Raw genomic sequence first — 25233 nt, 5'->3', positions numbered from 1 at the left:
ACGAGAGAGAGAGAGAGAGAGAGAGAGAGAGAGAGAGAGAGAGAGTGGGGGGGGGGAGGGATGATACACACAATGTGTTTGTGAATGATACATGTTAAGAGACAGATCGAACGGACGCCCACATGGTCGGACACATAGCCGGACACCACGTTTGTAGTCAATTATTTTGCCGAGCTAGTGTAGTGATACTCTGCGTAAATCCTGATTAGAGAGTAGCTGGTCAATTCCTAGAGTTGTAATGCTATCATGATATTTGTAAAGGTCCATGTGAGTCGGTCAATGGCCATTTAGAATGCCCTAGGTATAAATGTCAATAAAAAGGAGGCTTATCTTCAGAAGAAGAAAGAGCTCTGCTGTACGTACGTTCAAGCTACGGAGTTGCTCCAACTTGTAATCAACTTTCTTAACGGTTGGGTAATCAATTTTTAATTCCAAAACTTGCATTGTGTTCCTCTCTCATTGCTCTTTAATTCAAGTGTAAGCATTGTCAGTTTTGATGTGGTTTGCGACTATGCGTCTGTGAGCTATAATTGCAGATTTGAATGCTTAAATCATTGTTTTTAGTCGTTTTGACCATAGGCGAGTGTTCTTAGACCATAAGGCAACCTTTTTGGACTGATCTGTTGCAGTTTTCAGGACCTTTTTCATGATGGATCGTGATTTTGGTACCTTGTCAAATTGTAACCAGACTTGGTAGGATAGTGCCCCTAGGTGTCCTAGACCTCCTCCTAAAGTTTCGTTGCACTTCGAGTCCATTCGAGTGCCGAAATGGCATGATGACCTAGAGTTGTGAGAAAGAACATAGACAAATTTCCTTGATCATTGAGTGTTGGTTTGCTTGTAGAGTTGTTGCGTTTGCTTGTTAAGGTTCACTTCTTGAGATTGACAATCTCAAAGAGTCTCCGTGCCCCATCCGAGTCACTTCCCTGAGTATTGACATTATGTTAGTACCAAAAAGCTATGTTGCAGATGTCTGTCGCGACGACCAGCTAACATTGGCGCCGTTGCTGGGGATATGATCCTTAGATGGTGAGTGACCTAGTGCGTATTTAAAGTGTTCTTATTCGAAGATTTGTCTCTCCATTCCATTTACACTTTAGCAGTGAAGCAGCTAGACACGGGGTTTAGTACTTGATAAAGTCTAGAAGTCGAGGACTTGCTAGATCTATTCTTGAGAAGTAAAGAGGGTTGTGAATGAGATAGCCAAAAGCATTTCATTCTTTGATTTTTTCACTACTTTCAGAGTGCTGTTCCATTTTCTGTTTCGACTTTATTTTGTACCGTCCTGTTTGTTTTTGTTTCATGTTTCATTTCGGTACTAAGGAGTAGGGTAAGTAGAAACTACCACCATTAAATTTGGGCTAAAAAATTGAGGGAAAAAAGGGTGAAAACCATATTTTGGCCGGAATGACCATAACTGTGAAATTCTAAAAATTTGATCATAGAGACCTCAAAAGTGACGTAAATTTAAAAATTTGTGGATCAAAGGCATCAACATACTCTCTAGAAACAATCTGGAAAGTTTGGCGAGAATCTGCGGAGGAACATGGATCACAGTCCATGCAGAGACCAAATTTGCAAAAAAGTGACTAGTTAGATTGAGCATCAATGGGATATTTCTCTGATCAAGGTTTCTTCAAAGAAAAACTCAAAAATCACATCAGAATTGATTGTTAGGGCAAAGGCAACAAAAACAGGGATTCATACACAAAATTGGGTAAATCTTGAGATTTTGGGATCCAAATTCAAAAAGGGGTGAGATTTGGCTTCTACAAGGAATAGAGAATGTACAGAACAAAATTCATGAAAAAATGATGTCAAACATGGATCACGATCCATGTACCTTTTGACATTTGGGACTGAAATTTGACAAGTACATCCCTGATAACTAGTGGAACAACTTTACCAAAAGGGACCATAGCAAAAAACTCAAAAAAGTTGATTAAAACAAAAAAAATATGCCAAATAGCCAAAAATCGTAGGACAAACAGAACAACTTGCTTTTGACTGACAAAAACTAGTCCAAATCCAAAACTTTTGATACCATAGCATCTATTAATCATGCTGAATCTGGTACCAAGAGAAGTCAATTTGGGATCCAAACATGGATCTCGATCCATGTACCCATAGTGACAGTTTGACTTGAAACTTTCCAGACTAGTAGTGCATACACAAGGAAACATGTCCCCAAGTCCATTTTTGGGAAAAATTGAGCAAATTTGGGTCAAAAGGGAGCAAAACAGGTGACAAACTAAAAAATGCAATGCAGATCTTGTACTGGGCATTTGACCTCTCAAACCAAGTCCAAATCCAAAAAGATTTGAGATTTAGTTATGGACATAGTCAGGAACAAACTCCTAAGAGATCAAATCCAGATGTGGTTGAACATGGATCATGATCCATGTACCTCAACTCCTAAGAGATCAAGTCCAGATGTGGATGAACGTAGCCAACATTGGAGTTATGTACCCTCTTTTCACCTACAATGTGTTTGTGAATGATACATATGTGCAAACATGAAAGGGATATAGGAGGTGGAGGATAAGGCATATATTGGAGGGAGAGAGAGAGAGAGAGAGAGAGAGAGAGAGAGAGAGAGAGAGAGAGAGATTGAGATTTTACTTTTAGTAGAGTGGATCCATCCATGCCACGTCTATGGAGCAATGTGGAAGATGAACGTAAGGTGTCTCATACACTGCAAGGCAAAGGAAAGCAATCTACTATGATGGACTCAAAGTATGAAGCAAATTGTGAATACATTTTGTATAAACAATGCATAGGTCATGTAAAAGTGATTGATTCAATGTGTTGAATCAAGGAATCAAAGGGAAGTAGATTGACAAGCATACAAGAGAGCAGCTCGAGCAAGAGGAGCAAGGCGGATCACCTTTCTACCCAAGCTTGCATATCTTCCAAAGGAGTGGACCATTGAGTGATTACATGATGAGATGGAACGTTAAGAATGTGAGAACGGTACACCAATTTATTTGGAAGAATGGGAGTATGCAAGCGGATGTCTACCAAGGGTAAACTTTCAACATTTTTCTATTCTACATGTGGGTTAATAGTTTCTTTATTAAAATTTGTAGTGATTTTTGTCCCCTTGTAGTTCACATCGTATAATGATATGTGGTCATGTGGAAGTCACTTCCGTATAGACCACATTGATGCATGAAAAAGCACTCAAGATAATGGTGTTATTACTAGATTTGAGAGTGCAATGGAAGAATATTGTGGTGTCTTGACAAATATAATGAAGATTGGCTACCAAACATTCCATGTTCTTGCAATGGATATGAAATGATTGAAAGAGCCTATATCTTGAGGTGAAGAAGCAAATGTGAGTAGGCACACAAGTGGAACAATTGCTATCTCTACATGTAGCTGGGAGGGAGAGAAGGGCTTACTCATTTTGCCATAACATTGCGAGCATGTATGATAATGTTTATTAGATAAGTTTCATTCTAGTTTAACCATGTTGATTGTTTGTGTATATGTGCAAATGATGTTTTCCATCTTGATTGCAATGATATCAGCTGGTGGTATATAATTGAAGCTTCACTTTGTGAAAAAGCTATCTATGAAAATCAAGACATCGAACCCATGGTGGGGCTGGTGGTTCTCGAAGAGTAAGATGAAGAGGAAAGAGAAGTTCTAGGAGAAGAGCAAAGAGATGATGAAGCTGAAGGCCTAGAAGATGAGGAAAGAGAAGAGGAGTTACACACGGGGTGATTGTCAGTGTAATTAAAATTGACCACTTATCTCAACAAAGTATACTTGTCAACAAATTGGAGGAAATGATGGATACCTTGGAGGATGACACTATCCAATGCAATGAGGATAGCAATGACAATGGCTCAAGCGAGACTATGGGTTTTTTCATTGGTCTCATGTCAATGGGCATTGAATTAGACCATGATGCTTGTAGGGATCTTTGTAATGATTCTATTGAGATTTAATGTAATCACAAACAAACCATTAATGTTCAACGTGCCCTCTTATGACAATAGCACTATGAATTTGTTGTGTTTTGTTATTTTGCTCATGCTTTGTGGTATTTGTGCACCGTGCACCCTACACATAGGGTTTTTAAGTCTATATGTCAAGTGCTATGACATACTTGCAAACATTGGAAGCAAATTTCAATTCTCGGGAAATTGGCTTTTTTTTTGTAAAGTTGCTACAATCACAAAGCATGATAGTCATGCGGATAGATACAATGAAATTGTATAAGAGACGATGATGGAGATCACAATATATATGATCGACACGATGGTGAAGACTGTGGTAGACATGATCGACATGAGAGAAGGTATAACAAACGAAGAGACCATGACAAAGAAGATGAATATAGAAGGGATCAAAGCCACGAGAGTAATGATAAAATATAACTCATGTAGTAGGAGCAGCGTAGGACTATGACCGACACAGTAGAAATGATCGACACGGTGATGGAGATAACGGAATACATGATGGACATGTGAGAAGGTACGAAAGAAGAAGATACCATGATAGAGAAGATGTCTATAAAGAGATCTTAGCCACAAGGATAATGATCAAAGAACTCACAAAGACCATGATGATCGTATGAATAGATACAATGTATATGCTGGAAGTGATGACAAAACAGGTCACATAGGACTTTCTGGAATTATCATCATAGAGGAGGATGAAATGAGGATGAAAAATGGCTCTTAAGTACGAGTTACGTACCTGCCACACTCGTGGGTGCTCATGAGAAGTACCATTTTGCAGGAGAATCATCATGATGCCACTATTTGTGAAAATTTGAAGGTAATAAATTCCTCCCAATGCATTGCAAATTCAAAAGGAAAGTGACCCTCTAATACCGAAGGCCTTGAGCATGCGTGCAGGGGAAGGGCACCTTCCCTACAATTTATAATATCAAGGTGAAGACGGTGCCACCTCTCCATCATGCGTATGTTGGGTTTTTCTTTTTCTTTTTGATGGGCACGACATATGAGTATGGAATGCAAGACTATATTGGCACCCTTTTTCCTTGTCATTATTATTATAGACATATCTTGACCTCTAAATTTCCATTCTTGAAAGTTTGAATGATTGATATGTATATATGCACTTTGGGATCAATTTTTGACACAAAATACAGGTTCCATTGGAGCATATTGGCTAGTGCTTTACTTCATAAATGTGATTTGAACTGAACTTTTCTCTACACTAGTTTGAAGCAACTGTCTTTGCCAAACTTCAAGCTGGTGGAAGAGTGCCAAGTGTAGCTTTCGCTGTTCTCTTGTATATAGATATAGCTAGACAAGTGCATTTGAGTATACAACGGGAGGACATCGCCGAGTGGCGCCATGCAGTAGGCGCTCTAAAGATGGTGGAGAGGGCTGCTCTCTGGAGGCAGCTCCTAACCTCCTCCTTACAATCTAATGCTCATCTTAAGCATTCCTCTTATTTTCAGCTGGTAAGGAAGCTTCTGTATGCAGTAGCAGTTTCGTGTCTTGTTTCTCTCTGTTCATCTTGCCATTTTTGCGCTTGCAAGGCAACCGTACGGAGAGATGGCAGGCCTGCAAACCGAACCGTTGTTTTCAGGTGCTTTTTCACTACCATTGTTTTGCTTTGTGCGAGTGCAAAAGGATGTGATCATGCTACCCTTCATTTGCAGGGGTTTTGTGGAAGAATTCAACATACTCCAGTTCACCACGGACTGTCGAAGTGACAAGGTTCTTTGTGTTTTGTTGGTGAATGTGGAAACACGTATCAGAAAATGCTACTCCACTGACACTCTTCTTTGCTTTTATCTCTGGCTCAGATTGAGGAAATACTACATAATCCAAGAGGAGAGGTAAACTCCACGCTCTACAAAGTTTAATTTAGCTTAGTAAGGTTTCAACCCCGCTACTTGGAAAGAGTAAAGCTTCAACAAAGGTAGTAATCAAAGTGCAACACAAAAGTGAGATTTGGGTGATTTGGGACTGACAATACAAGGAGATGTGTGCATGTACGTTGCTTGCCGTAATTAGAGTGACAGATCAGAGTATGGGAGGATTGCCATTATAATTGTCAGAGCACTTGTATCCCACAAACTTAAGATATGCGTTGTGTGTGTATCATGTGGACAACACACATGTATCACACGTATATCTGCCTATCATAGTAGGGATACTTACGTTACAGGACATGGCATCCAAAGGCTCATTTTCTGCTTTTTGTACGGATGGTTAATGGATGCTTTCGCAAGCTTTTTGTTGTTTGGAGAGTCAAGGAGAATCCATGGCGACATGAATGATGGGAACATTTATTTGGATACTCATGTTTGGTGGGTAATGCTTTTAGCATAGCTTGGTAGAAAAGATTGTTAGCTGCGTTGATTGAAATTTGGTCCATTCATGGGTTTCTTGGAAAGATGATGGGAAGGAGCGGTTTTGTCAATTCAAAGCTTTGCAGAAGCCATAGAAGGTGTATTATGCAAAGTTCGTTTGCTTGTATAAATGTGTTGCCAGATGTATAACAACATGGAGAGGTGAGACAATGGAATAGAGAGAGAAGATGATGGGAAGGAGCGGTTTTGTCAATTCAAAGCTTTGCAGAAGCCATAGAAGGTGTATTATGCAAAGTTCGTTTGCTTGTATAAATGTGTTGCCAGATGTATAGCATGGAGAGGTGAGACAATTGAATAGAGAGAGAAGAGGCAAAGGGTCAGTGAGGTACCCCAAACAAAGCTAGCGAGGATACAATGGTGCCAGCTGGGGTGTCAAGAGGCTGATGACCCAACGAATTCTCTAGCTAGATGAGTCTTATGAATACATGAGGGCCACTTCAGCAATTTGTGACATCCCACCTTCTTGAAAGAAGAGTAGTCATCGGTAATTATATTTGCAAAACAACTCAAGTTAGATAAAAAAGATCCGAGGGTCATTTCGAGGGTCAACCCTGAGGGTCATTCAATTTTCTTATTCCATATCGGAGCTCTTGATATTTTGGCGTAGCAAAATTAGCCATCACACCTAGACCGCGTTGATTTGCAACGGGTGTCTCGATGCACTAAAGTTACATACCCATGCAATCTCACCCGATTAGGAATATTCAGTGATCGTCACGCCACAATACAACACAACTGATTACAGATGCATGTTACATAACATAGGAACATACATCCGCCGATGAACACTCCTCCCGCAAATAACTACGAAGGTCTGGGCCATAAGATAGTCAACGACTCCCTCATGACTCCTCTGGTAAATGACCTAAAAAGATCCAGGCCATGAGATATAGAGGCCTTTTACAACCAAACGCTCCCTAGACCGCAATTTGCATCACTTGGAGGTTCCAAGAGTACAAATAAATGTTTTTTAGACCGCAACCAATTTTCTTTCCAATACTCCTCCTAGGAAAGCCCGAGCCAAGAGTAAAGCACCATTTCGTCTTGAATGCTCCTCCCCTAGGAAAGCTAGAGCAATGAGTATCCAATTTTTTTTCAAAAGTATTGAAACCAGCATCAAAACCAAAATGAAGCAATCCCAAATCGGCACCGAAACAAGTTCAATTTAGATTAATTCTATTTCAAACAGATTTTTAAAAGAGTTCTGAAAGAACCTAAATACAAAGAAATTTATTCAGTGTTTGTCTTTGTCAGTCAAACTTTCAAGACGACGAATTTGTCTTTCTGCATCAATGTGATGGTATGGTTCTGGATCTGGATGGTCGCATCATTCTTGTTGTGCCAAGGCATGCCCAAAAGAGTGTCGCAATTGCCTAACTTCATAATGTGGAAGTCTGCCTTTCCATGGTCAATTAGTGGGACCACGTTGTGATTCTGTCTTGTAGCTAACTTGGTTTCAATTTTGAGTCCTTGTGAATCATAATCCAAGTCCATGTGCTTGAGGGATCTTTCTACTATCGGAGCGGAAGGTTTCTTTGAAAAGTCGAGGCTCTTTGAGGACATGTATTGAACGTATGCCCTATTTGAAAACATTCAAAGCATCAGCAGTCTTGTAACACGGTTTCTTGTTGACGACGTGTCAAATGAGGCCTTTGAGGCTGCGTTTCATGAGACTCCCAAGGATTTGTTCGTTGTTGCTTGAAGTTCTCGTAATTGGCCGGAGTTGCTTCTATAGTAAGCTCTAGCTTTCCTTTCATCAGTTTGTAGCCGACTGCTGCAAGGTCCATAAGCTCTTGCATGATTGATACTTGCTTGAACAAACAATACTTCTATAACGGTGATGGCAATCCACCAGTCGCGGGAAGGTCCATAAGCTCTTGCATGGTTGATACTTGCTTGGACAAACAATAGTCCTATAACGGTGATGGTAATCCAATGGTGTATCGTTTGCACTGGCCCTCCAAGGGAATGAACTTAAAGAAAGACACCGGAAGATAGATGTCGAGAAACCGTTGCTTTCTATCGTCCATGGTCTCGGTGGCAAGCATTTTCAAGTTGCCCCATTCCGAAAAGATCTGGACTTCAAAGAAAGAAGTCATATAACTGCGTGCAAAAATTGTCTTGAAAGCTTGCCATGTCCTTGGAGCATGTGGTTGTGTCGCGATTGAACTCCACCACTGCATAGCATTATGTTAAAGAAATCATCTTTAAGAAATCCCACTGCTGTGCAGAAATCTTAAATTCTTTTGTATAGTTCCCCAAAGCATAGTTGTTGTCAAATTACTGTACAAACTACAACGTTCTCTTTCGATCTTTCACCCCACAAAAGGTGAAAAATTTTATTGTCATGCCACCATCTTTGAAATCCTTCAACTAATTGGGCGCGTACCTCGGGTACGGATAATAAGGATATCCATACGGGCTCCAAGTGGAGGTGGTCGTGGGGGAGGTGGTGGCTTCACTGGTGGCAAAGGCGGTTGCACTGGATCAAGGTCAGACCGCTGCACCATATTCCTGAAGACTCCCCCGATCGAAACAGACAATCGAGAAGATTGTCGGTTAGAGGCTCTCGCACTTTCTGGTGCCGGAGGACGGGGTACCACCTAAGGCATCAAAGGGGGTAACATGTAATTCAGAAACTGTTGGAAACGCTCCAGCATCGGGAGATTCTATTGGAGATGCTGTGAAAGAATGCCCGAAGCTCGTTGAGGAGAAACTGCAGATACTCTGTCAAATCCAGAAATGCCATGGTGCTGTCTGTTCTAGGTAGGACCGGTATGCTTTGAGAAACGCGCACAATTGGAGCTCTGATACCACTATAATGGGAGGGCACTACGTGCCAACAGAAAAGAATAGGCGAGACAACTTTTAGTACTGAGAGAGAAAGAGAGAGAGAAGAAGAAGAAGAAGAAGAGAGTTTTAACGTCGTAGGAAACTATCCCCAGAGACCTTAAAGATCTAGCCGACGAGGAGAAAGAAAGTGCATGATACACGAGACGAGTGGAAGAGTTCCATCCCAAGAGAGCACTAGCCCCAAATCCTAGCGTCCCTTTCGCTATTTCTTTATATTGCTTGAACTTAGCACAATGCCGGTACTCGTGCTCTGTACTTCCACGCGGGAACGTGTCAGAGTGTGAGCCCCCTGCACATATTTAAAGGCCCTTGGCCCTCTATAAGCAGTTTACATGAAAAGCATTAACCCCAAAAGCTTCTGATCCAAAATCATCTGACCCAAAGGCTGCGTTGCCAGCACAAAGTTCGAAAATCCGTACAACTGCAACGTAGCACTCAACACAGAACGCGAGCGTCCATACAGCTTGTCAACGCAAATTACGGGATCTTCTCCACAAACCTGCCACATCATCAGTTGGCTGTGCAATGTTTTTGTGTATATGTGTTGCTTTATTTTAATCCTAGTTACTTGGGCCCCATCGGGCAGGGTCCCATAAGTCAAGATAACTTTTAAAACATCTTTTAATGTCTTAGGCCACTCGGCAAGGATCTGTAAGTTGGTGAGAACTTCTTCCGACCCCTTGGTCGAGATCTGCAGGTTGGCTCAAGTCTTCAGTGGCTTGACACGTCGGCAGTTTGTGACACCCCCCCTTCTTGAAAGAAGAGTGATCATCCGCAATTTCTGTATAACTAAAAAACAACTAAAATTAGCTCAAAAATATCGGAGGGTCATTCTGAGGGACAATTAGCTTTTTCATTCCAGATCAGAGCTCTTGATATTCTGGCATAGCAAAATTAGCCATCACACCCGACCGCACTGATCTTGAACGAGTGCCTCGATGCACTAAAATTACCTAGACAATCTTACCCAATTAGGAATAATCAGTGGTTGACACATCAAAATGCAACACAAATGCTCACATATGCATGTTTACAAGACACAACGAACATCGCCGCTAAGCACTCCCTCGAGACAGATAACCTAAAAAGGTCCAAGCCATGAGCTCAGAGGACTGATACAACCAAACGCTCCCCTGCTCGTAGCCTACGTCGCTTGGAGGTATTAGTTTACTGGAGAACTTGAAGTCGAGTTAGCCACAAGGCAAACTCAAAAGACTGTATCCCTCATTGGTTCTCTTCCAGTCACGGGCTCTTCTAGTGACTATATAGGGATACCATGGAAAAGCGGATTTTCACATCATGAAGCTAGGCAATTGCGACGTTCTTTTGGGCACGCTTTGGCACGACAAGAATGACGAGATCGAGAACCGTACCATTACTCTGATGCAGAAGGACAAGCTAGTCGTCCTCAAAGTTCGGTTGTCCTAACAAATCCCTGAATGAATTTTCTTCTTGTTTTGTATTTAGGTACTTTTGAACTTTGTCTGAGAAAAACTGCTTGCAATTTGTTTGAAATGGATGGTGTCTGTTTTAAACATGTCTTGGTGTTGATTTGAATTGTTTGACTTTGGTTTTAATATTGGTTTCAATGCTTGTTGATTTAATTCCGAGTGGAGTAGTGAGAAATGTTGTTTGGTATTGTCTGAACCTTGGAACGACGCAGACGGGATGTTTGAGGAGCGTTTCGTTGTATACTTGAAAACCTTTGAAGAATGTAGACAGGATGTGTGGGGAGCGTTCATTGTACGTTGAAAAACCTTTGAATGACGTAGATGGGATGTTTGGGGAGCGTTTAGTTGTATGCTTGAAACCTCCAAGCGACGTAGGCTACGATTTGGGGAGCAACGTTCGGTTGTATCAGTCCTCTGAGCTCATGGCTCGGACCTTTTTAGGTTATCTGTCTCAGGGGAGTGCTTAGCGGCGATGTTCGTTGTGTCTTGTAAGCATGCATAAGTGAGCATTTGTGTTGCATTTTGATGTGCCAACCACTGAATGTTTGAAACCGGCCTGTTCAATCCAAAAAGGGCGGTAGACCTTAGACTTAAACTTTATTTGCTTTCACCCATTTAATTTGTCGCCCACTTTACTTGTACTTTCAAGACACAACAAAGGGGAAAGGGATACAGGCTGCTAGATTGCACCTGTATGAGAAGACCGACACCAGATTGGCCCTTAAATTAGGTACCCTTTCGGTATTTCTTTATTCTTTAACAGAGGGAATAAAAGCTGTGGTTCCCTACAAGCTGCCCCGCACAATCTTGGCTGAATTTCAACTGTTCTGGCCTGATTTCGGCAGCATAATTGTACTAGGACCCTTCACAGTCAGTATTCCCACACATTGGATGACTTTCCCTACGCATACGGACACTTTCCAAAACCTGGTGAGAATCTGCAGCACGCTGAATTCTCTGTTTTCTGCCCCGAAAATGCACGAGATCACCTGTACAGCGGTCCCCTTGCATCCTCGAACCTCCTGGGGGTATTAGGGTCCGTTTAGGGCCAAAACCCTAAACCTGCAAAAATACACAGCAGGCTGTAATTTACTGTTTTGGGCTCCGTTTCGCGTGCCGGTCGCATCCGTAGCAAGTCCTCGAGCTCCCACACCTGTAGGGCTACTTGCCCTTTGAATTGGACGAGATTTCTGGCATGAAACCTCTCCGAATTCACCTGTACTTGCGGGGTATTAGCCGCTAGCTAATCTAGTACCTGTGCAAGAGGCTTTTGCCTCGGCAATCGCGCATGAACCCACACAACTGTACATTGGTCAATTGAAAAGCCCACTAGAGGGGCATAACATACTGCCATATGGAAGAGAGAGGGCAGTGCGTAGTGTGTAGGGCATCACTCCTGGCACCACACTGTACATAAGAGGTAAGCAAGCACTCCATTGAAGCTCTCAACCTGTGACAGAAGCTGCAAATGAGCCCTCCTCCCTTCAAATTCAGCGCCACTTCTTCCTTGAGGAGGCAAGTGCACAGAAATGTGCCACTTGGCGCATTTACAAGCATTTTCCCGTTTTGGGTTCGCCGCTTAAAAATATCCTGACCGGTTGCCAAGTTGACTTCGCGGCAGAGTAATAAAATGTTCCCCTTGTCATTCCAGAGGTAATGACGCGAATACATTTTCAGGTCCCAAAATAGCAGTTCCCTAAATTTTAGGAGATGCTGCCATTGTATCTTTCTAGGTCATCCGACCCTCTTTGTACACTGTAGCCACATCAAAAACTGAAATGTAGCTCTTGTAGCAAAGGATTCCACATTGGCTAGTCAATGACCCCCCTTTGGCTAACCATAGTCCTTGTCCAACCTTCGTGCTCTCTTGCCCTCAGGCCTCGACTCCCTCTGAACAGTTCCACACTAGCTATGCAATGCAGGGCAGTTAGATTTCCCGAGGGGTGTTTCCAAAAAGTGAGTAAATAAATAATAAGAAAGAAATCAACAAAAAGGATAGATAGTAGTCACACGGTGGTGACATACCCCCCTCTTGAAATCTCAAACGTCCTCGTTTGCATCTACGTCGTACATGCTCACAGTCAACACTGATGTATTCAACACCTGTCGACACATGTACGACACATACATGCTCATTGTCAACCGTGATGTATTCAACACCTTGTCGACACATGTATTGCCTGTGTGTGAATCTTGTCCCAATGACGTAGTGGTAGCTTCGCACTGTGGCATTGCTTTGAGTCAGTAACTTTCCAATGACAAAATGGTAGCTACGTATTTTGCCACTGTCTTATAGTACACGTTGGGCCCAGTAACACTTTCAAGCATACCCAAACCGACAGTTTAAGAATGCAGTTACACATGTACCCTTTAATAGAAGCAATTACTGTATCCTTGACAAACTGACAAGAAATACTCACTTCTATAGCACTAACCAAAGTTTTGGACATTCCATAAGAGCAATTGCCAAACTGACAATCTGTACATCTCTAAGATTCATGTAAGAGGTATTTCATTTGAGCTCACTTTAAATACCATGTACATCATTTCTTTCAGAAGCCATTGTCACAGTGACAATCCATGTAGCTTTGAAACTCAAGGGGTCAAGGTAGGTTGCAAATCGAATGCTTCAAGGTAAAGTGATAACACAGTTGGTGACTCTGCAAGTTCACCTTCTTCCATCCACTTAGCATCCATTGGTGGATAGTTTCTGAACTTTACCAAGTAACGCCTAGCAACCTTGCCTTTCACTTTTCTTTCTTTATGTGCCAAAATCTGTTCCGGGACCAAGATCTCGTCAAGTTCCTCGACTTCCGGCTGATCTTCAGCTGGTATATCTTTTGGCACATCACCCACATAGGGTCTGAGAAGACTCACATGAAACGCATTGTGAATCTTCCAACTCTCAGGCAATTTCAGCCTATATGCAACATCATTGATTATATGGCATACTTGAAAAGGCCCATAGTAACGCATGCTGAGCTTTGGAAACAATCTTTCCTTACCCTTCATCTTCTTTAACCTTGCCTTGTCGAAGGCGCAGAAGCACCCAATCACCAAGTGAAAATACCACTTCACGACGGTTACGATCAGCTGCTTTCTTTTGCTTTGCCTGAGTCTTTTCTAAGGCCACTTTGACCTTCTTGTACATTTCATCCATGTCCTGAACATACTTATCTGCTTCAAATATCTTGTCCTTTGTATGCAGTATGGGAGGAACTTTCTTGCCACCTTCAACTATCTCAAAAGGTGCCTTGCCAGTTGATGAATGCACTGTATTATTGTATGCATACTCCACCAATGGTAAATACTGCCCCCACTTTCCTTTATGCTCTGACACCTAACACTTCAGCAGATCTAGGACAGTAGAATTTGCCTCTTTTGACTGCCCATCTGTTTGAGGATGAAACGACGAAGAGAATTTGAGTGTTGTGCCCATATTCTCAAACAAGCCTCTCCATAACAAACTTGTCATGCATGGATCATGGTCGCTAACAATCGACTGTGGCATGCCATGATACTTGAAACTATTGCTCATAAACAAGCGTGCCATCTAATCTGGCTTTATCTTCTTCCTGACGGGAATAAAATGAGCCTGTTTGCTGAATCTGCAAATGATGGTCCAAATACCATCGTTTCCTGTCTGCGTTCTCCGAAGATCAAAGATAAAATCCATAGCAATACTTTCCTATGGTTTATCTGGAATAGGTAGTGGTTGCAATAACCCTAGTGCCTTTTGCCTGTCAAACTTGACCTTCTGGCATATTAGGCATTCTCGCACAAAGGCATCCACATCTCTTCTCAATGTAGGCCAGTAGAAGAATGTCTCAACCGCTTTAACTGTAGCATCGATACCACGATGCCCTGCATACGGTGGGACATGACTCTCTTCCATAACTTTGCGTCGCAATGGCTTTGTGACACAATCTGCCATGCATCATCATGAACCCATCTTTGAGAAGATAGTGTTCATGACGTTGTCCATCCATTAGCTACTCGAAGACCCTTGCAAAATCTTCATCATTTGCATACTGTTCCCTCATATCATCAAATTCATGATGATAGGGAATTGACACAGCTGAAATTTGTGGCTTCCTTGACAAGGCATCAACCACAACGTTCTTCTTGCCTTCCACATGCACAATCTAAAAATGGAACATGGACAAGATATTTCCCCATCGCATATGCTTCTCATATAACTTTGCCTGTGTTAAGAAGTATCGCAAGGTCTGGTGATCCGTTTGGACAACGAAATCTGCACCTAGCAGGCAGTGTTTCCAACTTAAAAGCGCATGAATCATGGCCTGTAGTTCTTTTTCATAGACTTGCATAGTCTTTTCTGGCCCTTGCAAGATTCTACTCTCATAGGCTACTACCCTGCCATCTTGCATTAGCACTGCACCAATGCTACTACCGCAGGCGTCGCACTGGACCACAAATAGCTTCCTAAGATCTGGCAACACAATGACTGGATCTGAAGTCATTTTTTTCTTTAAGAGATTAAAAGCTGAAATCTCTTTCTGTGTCCATCTAAAGGTAACTGCCTTCTTTTGAAGAGCATGTAACGGTGAAGCAATCTCAGCGAAATTTCGGATAAACCTTCTGTAATAGGAGCATTGTCCCAAGAAGCTTCGGACATCGTGCACCGTCTTCAAATCTGGCCATGACTTGATGGCTTCAACTTTAGCAGGATCCATTCTGACACCATCCTTTGAGACAATGTGTCCGAGAAAATGAATCTCTGCCAGAAAAAATTCACTTTTCTTTGCATTGATGAGCAACCTATGGCTGCATAGCTCTGTGAACACAATGGCCAAGTGATGCCTATGCTCCTCTTCATTCTTTGAGTAGACTATCATGTCATCAAAGAATGTACCAACAAACTGCTGGTGTGGACGGAAAATTCTGTCCATCATCCTATTGAACGTAGTAGGAGCATTTGTGAGACCAAAGGGAATCACTAGAAATTCGTAAAGGCCAAACGTTGTTCTAAAAGCAGTCTTGTGCACATCCTTTGATCTAATGTGGATCTGATGGTACCCACTCTTTAGATCTATCCTGCTAAACATGGCTGCTCCTTCTAATTTGTCCAGAATATCATCAATTCTAGGTATAGGGAACCTATTGTTGATGGTATTCTTGTTCAGTGCACAATAGTCGATGCACATACGCCATGAGCCATCCTTTTTTTGCACCAACAACACTGGAGAACAGAATGGAGATGAACTGGGTTGAATTAGCCCCTTTTCTAATAGCTCCTGTACTTGGCTCATTATCTCTTTCTGCTGAGCCGCACTAACCCTGTACGAGGCTTATTTGGTGGGCTACTGCCTGGTACCAAATCTATCGCATGGTCTTCGGGTCTCTCTGGCAGTAATTGAGACGGTAATGAATCGGAAAAACAGTCACTATATTGTTGTAAAAACATTGACCTTTCTTTATCTAACATAGATAAATTTGATTCATCACAATCTGACACTTCACGTACAAAAACCAAGTATGCAGAAAGATGCTTTTTCATTACAGAAGTAATAGCAAGAGCTGATACAGTCGGAATAGACTCCCCTTTAAGCTTTACATCCAAAATGTGAGTCTTTCCCCTGCTCTGTACAGTGATCTTTTTGTTGTAGGCATCCATGATTCCCTGTACACGAAACAACCAAGGAATACCTAGCAACACATCACATCCGTTCAGTGGCATGATGTAAAATTCTTCAGCATCTACATAGGAGTGGATATGTAGGCGCAACTTTCCGATGATAGGTGTCACAACCTATGTAGGGCCAGGACATGCGAAACTTGCCTCTGCTGTATACCCCATCTCTTCAGGTCTGATGCCCAACTTTGAAGCCAATTCTGGGGAAATGAAGTTGGCTTTGGCACCTGGATCAAAGAAGATAAGCACTGTTTGATCCCTGACCTTTCTCCATGCTCTGCAAAGCTCACTTGCATCTGAATTTGGCTTGTCGCCCACCATATCTGGCACTAGACCAGTCATGGGCTTCTTTCCTTTCTTGTCCTCCTTGTCTTCAGAATCAGCTGGCCTTTTCCTTGTAGGATAATTGTAAGCAATGTGGCCAGGCTGCTCATAGATGAAGCATTTGTTCTCTGACCTCAGGACCTTCTTTTGCTCTTCTGACTTGCGAGGAAAACGTCTTTTCCATTTCTTTGCTGGTCCCTTTTCTGATTTAGCTGTAGCTTTGCCTTTCCCTGCGTTGGCTGGCTCCTGAGTCCCTTTAGGAACCTCATTGGGAACGTACTTCTTCGCTGAATTTTTCTTGGCTGACCCTTCCTTGACGCTAGTATTAAATTCACAATCTTCTCCCTTGAGCAAACCATTGCCAGTGTTTGCTACCCCCATGAGCTGCGTCAAAGTAGTGACTTTGGTCTTCGTGCAGTACTTTCTCAATCCTTTGGGTAGGCCACAACAATATTTTTCAATCTGTTCTGTCAATGGCACAAACCTATAGGAACTTACTGGAAGTAGAGCTTTCCAAAACTTCCGATTGTAGTCATCCAGATTCTTGCAAGTAGCAGCATTAAGCTGGTGCCATTCTGTCATGACATCTGCTTCAAAGTCATCAGATAACCATGCTGCTGCAAAAATCTGCTTGAAGTAAATCCATGTGGACGGAGCTTGCCCTTGAAGCAATAAAGTTGTCCACCATTGTCCCGCATTCCCTGTCAAGAAAGTGGCTGCCTTGCGGACCTTTGAAGCCTCTGTAAAGTTTCCCCCTGCATAGGCCTTGTCAAACTGCTGGAGGAATGAGAGCCTTCTTCCTGTCATCAAACCCTGTAAAGGTCGTGAATGTCATACCTTTGCCATCTTCTTTGTACGGAGGTGGCCTCTCCAGCGACGTTAAGTTGTCATATGGAAGTGACTGAAACATGGGAACACTGTTAGGGTTCATTTGTGTTCCTTGACCGCTATTAAGTTGACCTGGAAATGCCATATTTGGCTGTTGATTTAATATTTCAGCCATACCAAAATTTGCTTGTGGCATCCCAAATTGGCCCGGAGTGCTTTGAAACCCTAGTAGCATGCCCGTGACACCATACATGGGGTTAGGCATCATTGTTTGAGCACCCGCGAACACTGTTCCTGTCGTGTGAAACTGATTTCCAGGTGCATGACCAGCCATGCTCCGGAATACCGATCCACCTCCAAAATAGCCAGGGTGTACTGAAGGTGGTGGGAAGACTTGTTGTATAGCTTGTAGGTTGCTTCCCTGCCTATTAGAACGAGCTATAGACTGCTGAAAAGTGGCTGGTTGAACTGGTACAGCTTGAAAGACTGGCATCTCAGCCACGTGTTCTTGCACCTTAGGCATAGGTTGTGGAGACTGCATGTTCTCCGTCAAGTGTACAGGTGTTTCCATTGACTCTGCAGTATGAATCACATGTGCTCGAGCCTTAACAGGCTTTTGAATATGATCCAGTGACCCAACTTGCTGAGACGGACGAGGAGGTTACAGAAAGGCTAAAAACCTCGGGTTCTGCATTACTTGTGTGAACATAGCCACAGCAGTAGCCAACTGGGTCCTGAATATATCATCATCCGATTGTGGTGGTCTTGAAGACTCACCCACTTCATGTGTCTGTTGACCCTGCGAAGAGGAAACCTCTTTAGTCACATCATCTGGTCTGTCAGTCATAATTGCAATTTCCTGTGACTGGTCTATGATCACCTGTGTCTTCAAGCCCAAACTGACCAAGGCTCACTTCTATGGGAAAAAGTGATTTAATCCCGGCGATGGAACCATGAAACTGGCCTGTTCAATCCAAAAAGGGTGGTAGACCTTAGACTTAAACTTTATTTGCTTTCACTCATTGAATTTGTCGCCCACTTTACCTGTACTTTCAAGACACAACAAAGGGGAAAGGGATACAGGCTGCTAGATTGCAACTGTATGAGAAGACCGACACCAGATTCGCCCCTAAATTAGGCTCCCCTTTCGGTATTTCTTTATTCTTTAACAGAGGGAATAAAAGCTGTGGTTCCCTACAAGCTGCCCCGCACAATCCTGGCTGAATTTCAACTGTTCTGGCCTGATTTCGGCAGCATAACTGTACTAGGACCCTTCACAGTCAGTATTCCCACGCATTGGATGACTTTCCCTACTCATACGGACACTTTGCAAAACCTGGCGAGAATCTACAGCACGCTGAATTCTCTGTTTTCTGCCCCGAAAATGCGCCAGATCATGGGGGTATTAGGGCCAAAACCCTAAACCTGCAAAAATACACAGCAGGCTGTAATTTACTGTTTTGGGCTCCGTTTCGCGTGCCGGTCGCATCCGTAGCAAGTCCTCGAGCTTCCGCACCTGTAGGGCTACTTGCCCTTTGAATCGGACGAGATTTTTGGTGTGAAACCTCTCCGAATTCACCTGTACCTGCGGGGTATTAGCCGCTAGCTAATCCAGTACCTGTGTAAGAGGCTCTTGCCTCGGCAATGCGCATGAACCCACACAACTGTACATTGGTCAATTGAAAAGCCCACTAGAGGGGCATAACATACTGCCATATGGAAGAGAGAGGGCAGTGCGTAGTGTGTAGGGCATCACTCCTGGCACCACACTGTACATAAGAGGTAAGCAAGCACTCCATTGAAGCTCTCAACCTGTGACAGAAGCTGCAAATGAGCCCTCCTCCCTTCAAATTCAGCGCCACTTCTTCCTTGAGGAGGCAAGTGCACAGAAATGTGCCACTTGGCGCATTTACAAGCATTTTCCCGTTTTGGGTTCGCCGCTTAAAAATATCCTGACCGGTTGCCAAGTTGACTTCGCGGCAGAGTAATAAAATGTTCCCCTTGTCATTCCAGAGGTAATGACGCGAATACATTTTCAGGTCCCAAAATAGCAGTTCCCTAAATTTTAGGAGATGCTGCCATTGTATCTTTCTAGGTCATCCGACCCTCTTTGTACACTGTAGCCACATCAAAAACTGAAATGTAGCTCCTGTAGCAAAGGATTCCACATTGGCTAGTCAATGACCCCCCTTTGGCTAACCATAGTCCTTGTCCAACCTTAGTGCTCTCTTGCCCTCAGGCTTGGACTCCCTCTGAACAGTTCCACACTAGCTATGCAATGCAAGGCAGTTAGATTTCCCGAGGGGTGTTTCCAAAAAGTGAAAGTAAATAAATAATAAGAAAGAAATCAACAAAAAGGATAGATAGTAGTCACACGTTGGTGACATCCTAATTGGGTGAGATTCCCTGGGTAATTTTAGTCCATCAAGGCACTCGTTCAAGATCAGTGTGGTCAGGTGTGATTGCTAAGTTTGCTATGCCGGAATGTCAAGGGCTCCAATCTGGAATGAAAAAATTGATTGTCCCTCGGAATGACTCTTCGATATTTTTGAGCTAATTTCAGTTGTTTTGCAGATATACAGTAATTGCAGACGATTACTCTTCTTTCAAAAAGGGGGGATGTCACAAATTGCTGACGTGTGTGGCCTAACATTTAAAGATGTTTTAAAAGTTATCTTGACTTATGGGACCTTGCTCGATGGGGCCCAAGTAACTAAGATTAATATAAAGCAACACATACACACGCAAAAGTATTGCGCAGCCAATTGATGACATGGCAAGCCTATACGGCAGATCTCGTAATTCACGCTGACAAGTTGTACGGACGTTCGCGTTTTGCGCTAACTACAGACTTGGCAGTACGGATTTCCGAACTTTACGTTGGCAGCGTTCGGGTTAGATGCTTTTTCTCTAAACTGCTTTTAGAGGGCCAAGGGCCTTTAAATATGTGCAGAGGGCTCATACTTTGGCACATTTCCGCGTGGAAATGCAGAGCACGAGTACCGGCATGGTACCGAGTTCAAGCAATATAAAGAAATACCGGAAGGGGCGCCAGGGTTTGGGGCTAGTGCTCTCTTGGGGTGGAACTCTACCACTCCCATCTCATGTGGCGTGCACTCCCTCCCTCTTTCAGTTCAATTGTTTTGAAGTACTAAAATTTGTTTCGTTTGCTCTTTTCCGTTGGCACGTGGTTGGGGCCAGTGCTCTCTTGGGGTGGAACTCCGCCACTCCCCATCTCGTGTGTCGTGCACTCTCTCTCAGTCAATTGTTTTGAAGTACTAAAAGTCAAGGGCATGTGAATGGCCGTCCTTTAAAAAAAAAAAAAAAAAAAAAACCAACAAACAAGGAAGGCGACAGTTTCCAAGAACTGCAAAATCGAGTGTGTTCGTGAAGGCGGTCTAGAAGAGCAAGGGAAGGGAACTGAAGCGGCTAGAACCAAGGGGAACAGCAAGGAGCGGGAGAAAGGAAGTTTACGCCCTCACCCACACTCCCTTTAGTCAACTGCTTTGGTGTTCGTACTTCCGCTCACGATCTCGACGGAATTAAGAGCACATGGTGTCATTTGCAGTCAGTTTTTGTATCTATATTCCGAATTCATTAAGTTTTATCAGTTTGAGTTTCCAAGTAACTTTTGAGTCATTTTCCTTGCGTTGTGCGTCTTCCTCACCTTTTTTCACAGCGAGCAGCTCGGTGCTGACCCGGCTCACCTCCCAAACGCATATTTGATTACAAGAAACAAGGGATTAGGATTTTTAATCTTGAATCCCTACCAACTTTGGACTCACCGGCCAAGGGGCCTAAACCCTACAAAGAAGGATGCCTAAATCTGCTAAGATGGCACCTGGAGGTTGAGCCTAAATCATGGAAAGGTCTATTGACGTGGCACTTGTACGTATAGGGTGTAAAACGCGGAACTGGTATTTGGCGCTAGCTTTTGGGAGCAAAGATTTTCATGTATTGTGCTTTTAGGCCAAGGGCCTTTAAATACGGCCTTGGGGGCTCACTTTGGCATTCCAGTTCGTGGAAGCGGAGGATGAATCTCCCGGCTATTGTACCTTTTGTGAAGCAAAAAGAAAGATATACTAGAAGGGTCGCCCAACTCTGGGGCCACCTCCGCTTTGTGTCGACTCTACCCCCCCCCCCCCCCCCCCCCCCCCCCCCCCCCCCTCTCTCTCTCTCTCTCTCTCTCTCTATCACCCAAGTGTGGTAGATTGGTTATGCCATTTCCCTCTTGAATAACAGGTCTTGAGTTCAACTCTACAACGTTAAAATTCTCTTCTTCTTCTGTGTCTCTCTCTCTCTCTCTCTCTCTCTCTCTCTCTCTCTCTGTTTTCAAGTTTTGTTGTTGCAGTTTCTCATATGTGTTGCTATTGATTTCTCACTTAAGTGTCCAAGCCTGTTACATCCTCTGGCATAGAAAACGAATGAACGAGCCACCTCATCTAAGAAGCTAATCATTGGGCAAAATGGGCTAAAAATTCATATAGATGTGGGAGCATCACAACATTGTTGAGCAATTTGACCATTCTTGATAAGAACATCCTCAGTGATGGGAGGTTCAAGGATGCCAAGAAGCATCAAGAGGGAGCAAACAAAGAGTAAGAGAAGGTGCGGCCATTGTAGACATACAATCATGATAGGCTACCTAGGATACCGCCATCTGGCGATGACTTATATCCAACAGAGATCTGTATATGTATCTATGTACAAAATTGGGGAGCTCAACCCTCTTTTATGAATCATGAGTTGCTGAAAAGAAACATGCTCAAAACCAAGCAAGTTACAATATTTGCATATTGCTCTGAAACCATACAGGTTCAAGCAACCCATGTTGTGAAAAGGATCTGCATTGAGTAGATCCATATGGCTGCTTCATCAGCTTCCATATGCTACCATGCCAACACTGCCACATCATCCATCCATATCGCCATGCCAGTGGCATCTGTACAGCTGCCATGTCAGCACTGCTGTACTGCCATTTCAACAAATGGTGACAACCTATCCTCTGCAAAAGTGACCTCCGTAGTAACAGCATCCCTTGCACTTATTTGCGGACATCCACATCTGCATCAGTTGTATTTTTCTGGCATACTTCTTTCTTCAAAAGCCACCTCCAAATCTTATGGCATTAAACTTCTCTTTTTTCTTCACATGTTTGAGCATAGCCAACAAAAAGCATTGCTCTACTTCTAAGCCATGGTCATGTTGCATTGAGTTCAAGGTACTGGATCTTAGGTAGAAACACAGGATTTAAAACGGCTTCAAACCTTCTCTCTGGTTGGAAAGGGAGAATGCTGTTCTCTTTGATGATGCATAAGATGTTATTCAAGACTGGATTTTCTGTATTGCGTCTTGTTCATGTTGTGCATGTAAAATACACACATGCATGCATGATTACTGATCGGTCCCACATGGTTTGATGTAGTTTGGGAATTTTACTTGACATTTAAACGATGCTGATCATCTATCTTGTTTGGGATTATTATCTTGCAGATTTGTTGGTATTTTACAGATACCTGGGAGCAGTTCCGGATACAGGGGATTTTGGATGTCATAAGCAGCTCTGAGAAGGATAGCAGGAAAGCAAGTGTAAGTAAATGCTAATTGCTCATACATGCACATTAATTCATGCGTAGGCAACTCTGTCCGCTCGTCATCCTTCCCTGTCTATCAGGTCAACCTATGCCTTGCCTAGGGTTTCTAGATTATTGTTGTCATGCTATGGCCATATGTATGATAAAGGTATGGTATTGTAATGTAAAGTTTGTACTATGAAGCATTGCAGCATGCTTTCAAAATTATAGTGGAATCTGTTTTTTTCGTTTTTAACCGAAAATGTGCAATAACAGTCCTATGGCTGTACCACTATTTCATACCATCTAGATTAAAAAATCCTAAAGTAATGTTACTCAAGGTTCTGAAAAGAGATTGCCTGCAGACCAGATTTTGACATCTTGCAGAAAAATCATTGAGGACATGTCTTGACTGTTGTTGGTAGAGACATAAGGAACAGCATCAGCTTGAAATTTTATGGTGGAAAACAGTAGAATGTGCTAAACATTGAGAGTTGCATGTGATATCCATTGTAGGCACACTCACATACGGGTGTTTGCTGATGTATAGAAATCGTAGGAGTGTCTTTAATCTACTTCATACATGATATAGACGACATGTACACTAGCAGAGTACATGATGGATTTCTACTTATGGATCCCTAAGCGCCCATGGATACTCTCACACACAGCTTGCCTAGATGGCCGCTATACATAGCTTCTACCACCGAGTCCATTTCGGGGAGCCTGCTAGATCTGGGACTATGGCTCAAAGCAGATGGTATGATGATGAGTATAGAGCTCTATACTAATGCCTCCTCATACAAAGAGCCCTGGGGCTTATCATAGAGAGGGAGACCAGCAAAGAGATGAGGAGGCTCACCCTCCATAAAAAAGTGGGCTTTCACAAAGACACGAGATGGAGATGTACCATATCTTTTCGAGCAGAGAACGCCCCTTATCATGGTAGAGTGTCAAAGAGCCACACACATTGACACCCATTGTTGACCCACATATGTAACAGGCTTTGGCACCCAAGCGAGAAATCAATAGCAACACACAAACAAAAATTGCAACAATTGAACTTGAATAGAGAGGAGAGAGGAGTCGACAGGAAGGGGCTAAGTTCCGCTCCTAGATGCACTGACCCCAAAGATTGGTGCCCCTTTTGGTACTTCTTTCTTTATTGATCACAAAAGTAAAATGGCCGAGGATCCTCTCTCTCCCAGTGCTCCCAAGCTAATCTACCAGAGAAGGGGACCCCCCCCCCCCCCCCCTGCTTATAAAGGTTCTTACAAGCCCTCGATTGAGCACCAAAAGCCTTGCTTTTCGTCTTCCCAAAGTAGAGCCCCAAAAGCCTTTCGCAAAATTCTCATGTTCTTGGTTGTACGGACTGCCACGTGGCAGACCGTAATTTTCGGCGCGATTGTGAGAATTACCGCCAAGTCATGCTTATGCAATTTTGTGTAGCCTTGCTGTATTAGGTATTTGCCCAAGCTTCAAGTGGCTAGGGGGTCCTAATAGTGCCACATCATTACACTTGTGACATAACCCCCTCTTGAGAGGAGTAATTGCCCTCGAGTACACTTGCAAAACAGACAAAGGATAGAAAACAAGGTCAGTAAACACCAACCCTATGTACCTATGCACTAGACAACACACATCCAGGACTTGCACAAAGACTATAGTCACTTACTAGTCACATCATTATCCCCGTCGAGATCTCATATGAGAATTGTTGGGTCTAAAGGCCCTTTGGACACTTTGCATTCACATATTTTTATTCTTTTATACTTTGGGTGTGAACCACCCCTAGGGTCACTTAAGTGACTCTCATAAGTTGTACCCTAGATATAATAAAACACAACATTTTGATAAGTGTGCCTAACAGCGCACGAAACCTGAGCGTAAGTTTTCTCTCTTCTCTCTTTGTACAGCGCTCTCTCTCTCTCTCTCTCTCTCTCTCTCTCTGCCCGTTGACCTCCCAACATCCATCACTAGCCCCTCTCCTTCCTACAAACTGGTATCAGAGCTTGGTTGCCAACTCCTGGACGCAACCCCTCGTGAAGAATCAACATTTTCTCTCTCCTGCGCAGTTTTCTCTCTCTAAAAACAGCAGCGCAGGTACTTTCTCTCTCCCCCCCGAACTCGAGAACGACGATACCTCAACATACTGGTGTATATACGCTGAAAACAGGTCAT

The 25233-nt window shown here is 43.1% G+C and overlaps 1 protein-coding gene across 1 annotated transcript in view; it reads left to right on the top strand.

The window, feature by feature from the left end:
* The first annotated feature begins 5213 nt into the window (after positions 1-5213).
* Positions 5214-25233, top strand: part of LOC147417817 (Pyridoxamine 5'-phosphate oxidase family protein) — a 46961-nt gene continuing 26941 nt past the window's right edge. The window contains exons 1-5 of the mRNA XM_086507567.1: positions 5214-5449; positions 5528-5577; positions 5651-5708; positions 5798-5830; positions 22973-23068. Of these exons, the coding sequence (XP_086363693.1) occupies positions 5360-5449; positions 5528-5577; positions 5651-5708; positions 5798-5830; positions 22973-23068 (327 nt within the window). The 5' untranslated portion in view covers positions 5214-5359. The remainder of the gene's footprint in view (positions 5450-5527; positions 5578-5650; positions 5709-5797; positions 5831-22972; positions 23069-25233) is intronic.

This window comes from Adiantum capillus-veneris, chromosome 30, assembly GCF_014529385.1.
Source record: "Adiantum capillus-veneris isolate H3 chromosome 30, ASM1452938v2, whole genome shotgun sequence".
Taxonomy (NCBI): Eukaryota; Viridiplantae; Streptophyta; class Polypodiopsida; order Polypodiales; family Pteridaceae; genus Adiantum; species Adiantum capillus-veneris.
This window is presented reverse-complemented; position numbering and strand designations above follow the sequence as displayed.